A 12,492-nucleotide genomic window follows, 5' to 3' on the forward strand; every position below is an offset into this window, starting at 1 on the left:
GGATGACGCAGACCTGCTTAGGGAATCTGCTAGTATGTTTGACGCTCCCGGCAAATGGACTGCTGTCAAAGAAATGTGGTGACGAAGTGCCCATTCCCAAATCCTCTGGGCCAGACAAGACAGGGGCTGAGATTTCGTGCCTCCCTGTTTGTTCATGTAGTGCATGCTGGTGGTGTTGTCTGTTTGAACCAGCACCGATTCTCCGTGCACCACCGGTAAGAAGGCCTTCAGCGCTAGGAAGATCGCCAGCAATTCCAGCCTGTTGATATGCCAGGTTTTCTGAGTCGCCGTCCACTTTCCTTTGATGGAAAGATCCAGGATATGGGCTCCCCATCCGTCCATGGACGCATCCGTGGTCAATGTCAGATCTGGAGTCTGGATAAGGAAAGAGACCCCTTGGTTCAGATTGGTCCGTCGCTCCCACCAGAGTAGACTGTTCTTCATGCCAGCTGTGACTGCCACCTGGTCGTTGAACGACCCCGACACCTGTCGCCATTGTAGGTCCAATTCCTCCTGAATAGGACGGGTACGTAACCTGCAATTCGGGATCAGTGTGATACAAGATGATGCCATCCCCAGAAATAACTTTAACATTCGCACTGAAACTGACTTTCTTGATCTGATGGTGGAGACCAGATGAACTATCTTCAGTCTCCGCTCGGGGGAGATGAACGCTTTTGACACGTCCGTGTCTATAACAGCTCCGAGGAATGTCCTGCTTCGTAGAGGAGTGAAATGTGACTTCTTTACATTGATGGTCAACCCTAGGGAATTGAAGAGGGTGAGACACAAGCGTGTGTCGTGATGCAGCTGACTTGCGGATTGGGATTTCAACAGACAATCGTCCAAGTAAGGAAATATCTGTACTCCCTGAAGACGCAGGTAAGCCATGACCGGAGCCAGAACCTTCGTGAACACACGGGGAGCTGATCTGAGACCAAACGGTAGGACCTTGAATTGATAGTGGTTGCGTCCTACTTTGAATCTCAAGTACTTTCGATGTTGAGGAATGATTGGTACATGAAAATAGGCGTCTTGCAGGTCTATTGTAGTCAAAAAATCGCCGCTGCAGAGAAACCGCAAGACTTTTGACAATGTTAGCATGCGGAAGGACTGTTGTTTCAGGAAGAGGTTGAGATACCTCAAATCCATAATGGGACGCCACTCCCCCGTCTTCTTTAGAATGAGGAAGAACCTCGAATAGAAGCCTTTCTCCCGCTGTGATAGAGGAACCACTTCGACTGCACCCTTTGTTAGTAATAGTTGAACTTGATGTTGTAGTTCTTCGAGATGGGGTGGTGGCGGACCCGAAGGCGGAGATGGAGGAGGAAACTCTGTGAATTCCAAGGCATGACCCTTGCGCACAATGTCCAACACCCATTGGTCCGATGTTATTTGAGACCACTGGGAGTAGAACTGCGAGATTCGACCTCCAACATCCTGCTGAACTGGCAAGTCATTGTCGTTTGTTGGTGTTGTTGGCACCTCTATAATTGGACTTCCCTCTATAGGGTCTGGATTGTTGTGTGCGAGCAGATTGTGGATTCGAGTACCGTTGGTTTCCTTGATTGTACTGGCGGTACTGAGACTGTCCTCCTCTGGTAAAATTGAACGAGGTGCCCCGCCCCCGTGCAGCACGAAAGGGCTGTTTCTTAAATTGTAATGACCCAAGCGACTTCGCTGTGTCGGTATCCTTCTTTATGGTTTCCAAAGAAGCATCGATTTGGGAACCGAACAAAGATTCGCCATCATACGGCATGTCAATTATCATTGACTGGACCTCTTGCCTGAAAGAAGTAGACTTTAACCATCCCTGGCGTCGGAGCGCCGCCGCACTGGCAAGGATACGGAATGCAGTATTCGCCACATCTACAGCACAGTCTATAATCTCCTCCGAAGCCCTTTGACCATCTTGAAGGACCTGGAGCGCTTCCACTTTCGATGCCTCAGGAAGTTGCGCAAGAAAGATGGACATGTCTGACCACATTTGTCGGTCGAAACGACCCAAAATTGCAAGAGCATTCGCAGCACGGGCTGAAGTTGAAGCCATGGACGAAAACTTCTTTCCGATTGCATCCAATCGGCGTCCCTCTCTATCGGGAGGGGAAGTGACAGGCGCTGTAGGATTACGTGCACGACGTTGTGCTGCTTGAGTTACAACTGAATCTGGCTTTGGGTGAGAGAGCAGACAAACAGGTGAACCAGTAGGAGCCTTGTACTTCTTCTCCAATCTAGGTATCTGGGCCGGCAAGGAGTTAGGAGCCTTCATAATCTTTTGCCCTTCCTTCCAAATAAATTCAATAATTGGTATTGTATGCACCTGTTTATACGGCTGATTTTTGAAATCATACAGAAAACAGTCTTCATCACGTTGGACCCTTGTCAACTTGAAGCGGTCCGCCGCCTTGTCCATAAGTTTATGAAAACTAGCAATGTCCACAGGAGGTGAATCACTTGAAGGGCCCTGTTGCGGCGAAGGTGTTTGCACTCGATAATTATCAAACTCCGCCAAATAAGGATCCTGCTCACCCTCTGAGTCCTGACACACCTCTCCTTCCTCTCTCTCTGGCTCTGAGTCAGTGTCAGTAAGTGGATTAGTTGTCAGGGGAGCACTCAAATGTACTGACGGAGCCGACTGTCTTGGAGGAGTATGTAGTGGTTGATGCGAAAGTGTTACATCAGTAGACTCATGAACTGGAGTACCTTGAGGGGTAGGTGGAAAACGTCTGTTATAATCGTCCAACATATGTTGGAGGTTAGAGAAAAGTGTCATTGGAATAGACGTCATAGGGAGTTGCACGCATTGGCCTTCGTGCTCATCCACCTGCTCAACTTCTTCTTCCTCTTCTTCTTCAGAAGAAGTGTCCTGGCATTTAATGATTAAATCTGATGGACTCCGGGCATCCCCATAAACAGTGTCATCTGGAACTGACTCAGTCTCATGGTCAGACACGAACAACTGAAGTGGTGGTTGTAGAGCAGGGGATTGAAGGTGGAAAGCGGAATCTTCCTCTTTATTGAATGAGGACTGTACAGCAGAAACTGAAGTGTCCATGGCCACCAAAGGCATGTTGGCATAGGAAGAAGAACTGGAAGTTGCTGTCGCCGTAGACGGTAAGTCTCTAGGCGCCTCCGTGGACGTAGAAGGCTTAGGCCCTACTGTCGCTGGTTTGCTCATCGACGAGCCCATCGATGATGCTGTCGTCGACGATGCAGTAAACGTCGTCTGGGCCGTCGACGGTGACTGTATTGCAGGCGGCATCCTAGACATCGAAGATGCCTTCGTCGACGGTGCCTTCGTCGACGGTACCTTCGTCGACGGTACCTTCGTCGACGGAATCTTCGTCGACGGAATCTTCGTCGACGGTACCTTCGTCGACGGTACCTTCGTCGACGGAATCTTCGTCGACGGGAGCTTCGTCGTTGCCGTCGACGGGAGCCTCGTCGACGAGGCCTTCGTCGACGATGGGATTGACGACGATGGGTTCTTCATCGACGATGGCTTCTTCGTCGACGATATGATAGGGATCGTCGACGAGATTGAAGAAACAGAGGCTCTCGTCGACGAGAGAGCCGTCGTCGAGATTCTCGTCGACGATGACGACGCCGATGTCGTCGTGACTGTAGTCGTAGACGAGGCCACAGCAGCCAATCTCGTCGTCGGAGTGGTCGTCGACGGGCCCGTCGACGACCGCGCTGTGAGAAGTGTAACCACTTTAATAGAAGCTGGAAACGACGCCTGAGAGTCAGATCTCGTGGGCGTTACAACAGGCACAGAAGCAGTAGGTGGAACTGCAGCCACAGTCAAAGCCAGCTTTCTTTTCTTCAGGAAAGGAGATGGCAACTCCTGACCACTGCCACGCTTAGAAGCCACAGAAGAAGGAGCTGACTGAAGGCTTTCTGCGTCAGAAACAACAGCGTCCTTATCTTGAAGGCGCTTAAGCCATAATAGGAGGCGACCCTCCCTGTCCTTAAGGGTTTTAGGATTGAAAGTTCTACATAACCTACAATCAACCACTTTGTGATCAGGATACAAGCAATAAATGCACTTGTCATGAGGGTCTTTCTCAAATAAACGTAATTTCCCACAGGAGGAACAAGGTCTAAATAGAGACTTCTTACTTGACATCTTTGTGAAAAAACTGAGAAGAGTAGATAAGTTGAAAAGAACTGAGCAGAGCTCAGGGAGACTCCCTTCACACGACGTGCGGTAGAAAATCTGAGGGCTTGAGCTTCTGAGGAGAAGGTTCTAGAGGGTGCTTGAGCCTGATTGGCTGCAGTTTGGACTAACATAATGACACTGATATGTTACAAATGAGTTTTTTCTCTCTAATGCATTCCTATGTAATAACCTTTGTAAAGGTTTTCAGTACATATTTTATCAGTTTTTGGCTACTTATATGATACTTTATATATTTTTATATATATATATATATATATATTATTAGCATTATTGCTATTTTATTTACCGTGGGACTCCCACTTCGACGACGGGGAATATTCAAGCATGTGAATCTATGAAAGACACCCCTAATACTGGAGAATTGGAAGATCATCATCGGACAATGAACTGATGCCGTGCGCAAGCCGAGGCTTGACACATCACTGCTACCTCATATATGTGTGAACTTTAACTATATCTCACAGCCATACTATATAACTTCTATCTCACTTGATTTATTTATCCATATATGTGGAACCTTAACTATTTATCATAATCATTATATATAACTTCTACCGCACTTGATTTATTTATACTTATTATCCTTGACATGCACTGGAACGCCTTATAACCCTACCTCAACGAGCATGGTTTGTTACCATGACACAAGCCAAGCCTTGCTCGCCATATAATGCTAATTGCACAGTCATTATGAATATATATATTTATTCTCGACCATACAGTATATTGCCTTCTACCTCACTATTCTCTTGTTGTTAGTATTGCTTTTATTATCTTTATATGTAATTCTTTCCTTGTTAAGCGCTCTGATACCCACGGGTCTTGTCCGCGCTATACAAAACACTATAAATAAATAGATAAATAAATAAATACTGTATCGTTACATTCATCTGCAGTGACGGAATTAATCTATAAAATTTCATAATGCAAAAAAATGCATTTCCTACCGATTACCTTAACTTGGATTTATCTTTAAACATACAGTGTGCCTTTATTTTGAATGCTATTACCTGAAAGTGAAGACAATCAAAACTAGTGACTGAATAAACCTATTTGTCCTCCAACCCTCTTCCCCCTCGTCCGGCCTGGTACAGCCCCAGCTGCAGCACTCTAGTTAGTCTAGTGATCAGGTGCGCTGAAATACCTGTAGTATCCTGAAGGTGCTGCCGGGCAAAGCCTGCAGAGTGCGTGGTGAAACCCAGTGTGGTGGACCGGTCTGCAGACATTGCTGAGGTTACCTACAGGCCCAAAGCCTGCCAGGCAAGGCTACTCTTTGACCTTCTTAGTCACTGTCCTTTGCTGTTATTCTAGGTGCTCCTAAGTACTAGTTAGCAGTGCCCCCTTTAAACTGCGCCCGCCACTGCCCACTGGACGGTCTACAGGGACCCCTTCGTGTTCGAAGGCCAGGAGCTGGTGATGGCTAAGTTGTTTACTATCTTTAGGCAAACTGTCCATAGGGCAGAATCGGGGCTGTTCACAGCAAAAAAATTCCCCCACACTATTCCAGTGCGAGCTGCCTGCCAGCAGCACAATCATAGAGAGTATGCTGTGAGAATCTCACAATGCTGTTTGCGTGGTGAGCATGGTAACAGGAAAACAAACCAAAATTCAGCCACTGGCTGGGATTATCGTTGCAGGCTTTCTGTTGATGGTACAGAAGTGCCGGATCCTGGCTGTGTTTATGTTCTGCAGTGACACCAGACAACCAGGCGGAGGGCCGGGCCTGGTGCACATGTATTTAAGCAGCAGAACAGAAGTATATGTGTGTTTTTAGAGAAGTTTTGACACTGTACACTGCTACTCTCTAACAGCCAAAGCGTAGTCGGTTATAAGCTCCTAATTGCGGCGCAGGACAACCAGTAGTGCAGCAGGTGCTGGCAGTGGCTGCTTTTATCATAATATGAAGTGACATGTTGTGATTCTTCCAGGAGCTATAGTATGCGTGACTAACACATTTTAGTGCGGTGATGTGGACATCAGTACTAAAATGCCTTAGTCCAACCCCTGATGCGTGGTACTTGGCAATACTGTAATACGCTTGCTGCAATGGACCTGTGCCATGCATATCAAAGAATACTATTTTATGGGCCCAGCTCTGTGGGTTACTGCTTTTGTCACAGAGATTCTGTTGTTACTGTGTAGTTCAGAAGTTACATTCGTAATCTAGAACAGTGAGCTATGAACTGCTATCTAAGAGCTGCATGGTACATTTAGAAAATAATGTGTTTTTTTCTCTGTCTTTCTTTTTTGATGTTGCTAAGAAAGGTTTGTTTGGGTAAGAAATACATTTTTATTAAAGTCGATCCTAAACACTGTTTTATGTTCTGAGTCTGTCCTTCTCCAGACCCAGCACTCTTAAAAAGTGCCTACCAGCATGGGTGGCATATGAATCTTACAACGTTTGGTGGTCTTTGACTTATGTAACATTTTCTATGCACTAATTCACAAACTTATGATTCATTGTGCCTGGAAGTGTGATTTTGAAAATGTGGAAAGATTTTGCTTTAGGAGCAGGGATTAATGGAGTCCTTTTTAAATGTGGACTGTAACGTCTGCAGTTGTAAAGCAAGCATTCAAGCCTTTGGGCATTCTGACTGTTAGATAAGATGTTTGTTACTGATGAGGTATGTTTCACACAAGATTCTCTATTAGGCACACTATGTCATACCGCCTTCAATTCTGATCTGCTTTCGAGGCACCATGTTTGCTGAGACTAAGTGTGGTGGGGCAGCACATGCAAAGAAGGTGGGACTGTGTCTGACAAAGGGTAGGGTGTTGAAAATGCACTGGATAAAGTTAATTATTATGCATTTCCAATGAATGCATGACGATGCATAAAGCACAATAACGTATGAGATTCCATACATACTAGATGGTACCTCTGCTGTGAGAGAACTCATGTAGAGGTGTGCACCATATGCTGTACACACACACACACACATGACTCCCCTACGGTGTCCAATTCTTTTTCCATCTTCTTTGTATCAAGGTAGTGATAGTTAGGGATGTCTCTCAGCCTTGTCATTATTATTAACCCATACCTACTAGATGGTACCTCTACCTTGACACTCTTATTTAGAGGCATACACCCATTCTGTGTGGACCTTCTTTCTCCAAGGGCAGCAGCAGGCAGGATTGACTCAGACCTTAGCCAGTAGCATTTTTCCATATACACTAAATGGTACCCTTGTTTTGAGAGATCTCATGTAGAACATGCTCCATAAGTAGCATGCACACACAGTACTCCCTAGTGCTGACCCCAGTCTGTTTGCCCTATGTTTCACCCAGTACAATAGCAGGCAGGGGTGTCGCTAAGCTTATCCAGTAGTATTCTTCCACATATACACAATGATAGAGATTTCATGTAAAACATGTACCATAAACAGTATACAACTTTATACTCCCCAGAGGTGCCCCTATTCTGTTTCTGTGTGAACAGGACATGGAGAACCTTATATGCCAACTAGAAGCAGGGTAATTGTATTATATTCCATCAATAGTCCTGTGGGACTTATTTATGTTCTACTTCAATCTTATTTTATAATAATTGTGTGTAGACTCAATTCTATTAGTCAGAAGAAAGGTACAGGATGCCTTCTTATTTGCAAAGAAGTTCATTTGTTGTCTAGGAACGATATATAACTCATAAATTGAAAAATAGACAATAGTCTCATGGAATGAAAGATGAACTGTAAACATCTGCGTCGTTGACACAGTGTTCTGTGCTGTAAACAGGAACTGCATTTCTGACATGGATTATCTTTAGGTTTTTTTTATGACCATTATTGAGAAAGGTGTATATATTTTCGTTCTCACTTTGAGCATTATTGAGATATTGATCCATGCTTTTGCCTTGAAATTTAAGGAGCTGATTATAGTGCCCATTAGTGATCCATTGCAAAGTCAGTTTTAGGAGCTGCTCTGCCTAAAGCCATGAGTGGCTGATAGGTTTAAAGGAGTTGCACAGCCTGAGATTTCACTGATAAATGGTGTGATGAGAGCCCGACAGCGCGTATGATGAAGAACTATTAGCGGCGATATTGCGAGTCTCTCGGACCTCTTTCAAGTGCTCGACATACTTTTTCCCCAGCACCCCCGAGGAGGGCGGCAATCTGAAGGATAGCCCCGGGTGCCACAAGCTCTACCTACGCCCCTGATTTGGGCACACTTGTTGCTAAAGTTCAGGCATCATCCCCTTAATCGCACAATGCACTTTCTTGATGCTTTAAAAGTTATTTTAGAACGCATTTCAAACTTTTATTTTTATTTTGTAGAGGTACACATTTAAAACTATGTTGGATATTGATATGCTTCTTAGATAAATAAAACTACTACTTATCAGGAGAGTTTATAAGCGGTCTTTTGCCTCACATACATAATGCTTCTTAACAGTCCTCAGGCCTGTCATCTTATAACGAATTGTGCAATCAATAAATTACCAGTGCATTGACTTAGCGATGTACTCATCCTTGTTCTAATTGTATAGCTTGTGAACTACTCTGAGCTTGACCTTAGTGTGAAGAATAACATAGGATTTACATACGTAGCTGGCTGTTGATGGGTTTATTATTGACGATTATCTCGCAGGTCACTTCCACTGTGTTGTTATGGAAACTCTTTATTTTTAGGGAGTAATTCCCAAACTCTCCAAAACTGTAATGTAACCTACAAAAAAGGCAAGCATGCAGACATTCATTAAATATGACCTACAATGTGCAACAAGGCAATTCCTTAGTCATAAACACATTTTGAGAAGCGAGACATTTCAACCATAGACTAATAAAATTCAAACCGAGTGCAGACCTGTCCTAAACACATGCATAAGTTAAGTGATTGAGACAGTGTAAAATATAAATACACTACACTGTATTTTGCTAAATAATATACAGTTGGTTTCATAAGGGTGAGACTTGGCCTAGCAGTTCCAGCTGGTCTGTTCCCACCTGAGCAAGATCAAGACTGAATTGTAAATGGCTGGGTCCAAACTGAGGTGGCATGGTGTGCACAATAAAAATGGACTTGGATGCAGCCATGAGTAATTTACCAGTGGCCAAGACTGATATAAGAATTCTATCCGTCACTTTTTTGTAGACTTCATCGAACTGGAGACCATTATCAACAAAGTGCCACCACAATAATATATAAAGCATAAATGTAATACTAACTTAACACCACAACATTTTGACATCCACTGAATGTACTTAAACAATACAATTTCAAAAAGTAAATATAAAATTCTATTTTTTAAAAGAATTAATGTTTGTGAAAGTATGAGGCATAAATACCTGCATAGCTCTTTGTTCTCAGAGGTAGCATTAATCTGCAGGGTGAGAGGATGTTGGGATGAGACAGCCGTTGATTCTGTGAAGGGCTTTTCGGGTAGACTTACAGGAATAGTCACTAGAGCTTGGTATTGGCACTACAAAAAATAGAAAACAAAATAACAACATTGAAAAAGATTCTTCAGTGCAATATGTAGCTGCACACAGTGTACTGGTGCGATTTTAAAACACCACCGGGGATAACTGAAAGAGGCTTGTACAGTGAAACGAAGGATACCATTCCAGAGGAATCTTACATGTGCCAACTGCTCCGACAACAGCCGCTATCAGCTTGAGTCCATTCAAATATTTGCTCTAACTAAAAGTACCCTTTATATCACTATAAATACTGACCACCTGAAAAGTAGTGTATAGCATTACTAACACAAACCAGCTGTGCTACTTCAAAACTCAAAGGTACTTTGGACAAACTTGTATTATCAAACACACCTGCTCAACTAAAAAATATGATTTTACTAATGGTTCTTGTATTTCTGACATTTTATTTATTTAAAGAGTTTTATATAGCACTGGCTAGACCCGAAGGTATCAGAGCGCTTTACAAGAGAATCAACAATGTAACAGAAAAAGTTCAACAATTACACAATGCATAAAAAATAGGCAATACAATTAGGAGAGGAGAGAAAGGAGAGAGAAAAGTAGTGGAGGGGGCAGGGGAGGAGAAAGGGAGGATAAGGGACGAGAAAACCGGAGAGATGGAAGGAAGTCTGTCTAAAGACCGACTGGGTAGGTGACGACCAAGGAGAGAATCCACAGCTCATCTCCCCTATAGCTAAACCAGGTAGCTCCATTGGGCATCAGACAGAATAGTTCAGTCTCAATACACTGAAAGAGGAGAGAAGGAGAGACATAAAATGAGGGAGGAGACGACAGGAGAGACGCTAGGAAGTGCAACAATGTGGTTCAACAATATAACAGAAAAAGATCAACAATTACACATTACATCAAACAATCAGCAATACATTGGGAGAGGAGAGAAAGGAGAGAGAAAAGCAGAGGGGGTAGGGGAGTTGAGAAAGTGAGGATAAGGGAAGAGCCAACAGTAGAGACGAAGGGAAGTCTGTCTAAAGACTGACTGGGTAGGTGACGACCAAGGAGGGAATCCACGGCCCATCTCCCCTATAGCTAAACCAGGTAGCTCCATCAGGTATCAGAAAAAATAGTTCGGTCTCAGGAGGCGAGGGAAGAGGTTCACAGAGAAACAGGGTGGGGACAAAGGCCAGGGCAGGTGAGGGCAGAGGACAAAAGCTGGAAAGAGCAAGCAAGCAAGTAAGGACAGTGCATTCTTTCTTTGGTTCACTGTCCTTCTGTACTCTGGTAAAATCTTATAAGGTGATTGGAAATTAGGGGTTGAGGTTGAAGTGGCAACATGCCTTTTACTGCAGACTTAGACAACAAGCTACTTAGCTCTCCTTTCCCTCACTTGTCATTTGGGTGGCTCACCATCCACATTATTCACAAATTGGTGCCAATTCTTTACTAAAAAGCTCGCAAATTCCTAATTCCTGAGGAGACCATGAATTCAACGAGGGTTGAAATGCATCAACACCCCTACCACGGAGCATTAGGTGTAAATGTTTCTATGGGAAGGTACTGGAAAGGACTATGATAATGAAGCACAGCTTTCATTACATACTGCCAAGATCCCCAATATATTTCTTTCATAAAGCAGTGAATGAACTAATCAAAGACGATGACCATACTTCTTTTACTGAATTATTGGAAGTGTATCTTTATATTCTCATATCTAGTTAATCCCCTTTTTTTGTTATCACTGATTAGTAACGGAACAAAGATACTGATGCACTTTATATTTGATGCTGTGGCATCCAATTCATGATTGGTTACCTCTTTATGATATTGTGTAAGATCTCTGCATTTAAGTTTGTTTTTAGATCATCTCGATGAAGAGTTTGTATTAAATATTATAAAGAAAACAACTGACTGATCAATTGACGGCTAGTTTTGAATCATTATTATAAAACCTTAGGTGCGGTTTTGGTTGTACTTTTTACGTAATTAGTGGTCCAACCACCCCGCAACAGAAGGATCCACCTCCCCCGATCAGGGAACATTGTTGCCAAGAATATTTTTGACACTTTTCATTAGTTTATTATATCTGTGAAACTTTTAACACTATCAAGGGGTCCTCCAAAAGACTCAGAGGATGAGGATAACTGTGCAATGAAGCAGATTATAAGCAATTGTTCCTATAGGGTAACATAAACTAGTTGCAAAAATGAACACAAGCACAAACAAACACTGGCAAAGCCAAAAGGTCTAGTTTTTTGGTACGGAAAGGATTTGATAATAGTTTAGCAACCTTGTCAGTGTTTCTCCTTGGTTTCTTAGAAAGTGAATTCCAAAATGAAGCAACATATTGAACTACGGCAATATGAAAAACTGGGAGTATAGCCCTTTTGTTGACCAGACTGCAGCAGTACAGTTAAGCTGCAACCAAAAAGAAGAGGGGTATGGGTAGGATTCAGAAAAATTAAGTTTGCTTTGCAAGTGGTGAATTTGGAAGACATACATAGGAAAATATTGCATGATAGATACTTTTGACAAAGTGCAAGTAATGTCACTGCATTTTTTTTAAGAAAGCCTTTGTGCCAAACATCTTTACATTGTGAACATAAAAACCAGCAAATCCATTTTACCAATAAATCATGGTAAAGCAAATTAAAGTGTAAGGGCCAGTGCAGTAAATGATTTGGCTCCCGGCAGACCCCGGTTCCCGCAGCTATTTCTTAGTCAGATCAAGTATCAGGTCAACCTAGTGAAGTATGCTGAATTTGTCCTGGTGTCATTTTCCGATAAGAAACCTGCAGACAACGGGAGGGCTTTCTTATTTTTACTTTCAGCTGGGACCAAAATAAAGGCCTGATTAAAAGCATTGCATGTCTTTTGTTCAAGTATCATCTTGGCTAGGAACCATCTGGAGCCTAACAGCTGGATGCCAATGCA

At 43.3% G+C, this 12,492-nt stretch overlaps 1 protein-coding gene across 1 annotated transcript in view; it reads right to left on the reverse strand.

Annotated features, from left to right (window-relative positions):
• Positions 1-12,492, reverse strand: part of HGSNAT (heparan-alpha-glucosaminide N-acetyltransferase) — a 580,634-nt gene that overhangs the window by 430,416 nt on the left and 137,726 nt on the right. The window contains exons 3-4 of the mRNA XM_086937464.1: positions 9,469-9,602; positions 8,727-8,848 (exon numbers count right to left, since the gene is read on the reverse strand). Of these exons, the coding sequence (XP_086793590.1) occupies positions 8,727-8,848; positions 9,469-9,602 (256 nt within the window). The remainder of the gene's footprint in view (positions 1-8,726; positions 8,849-9,468; positions 9,603-12,492) is intronic.

This window comes from Lissotriton vulgaris, chromosome 9 (genome assembly GCF_964263255.1).
Source record: "Lissotriton vulgaris chromosome 9, aLisVul1.2, whole genome shotgun sequence".
In the NCBI taxonomy this organism is placed as follows: domain Eukaryota; kingdom Metazoa; phylum Chordata; class Amphibia; order Caudata; family Salamandridae; genus Lissotriton; species Lissotriton vulgaris.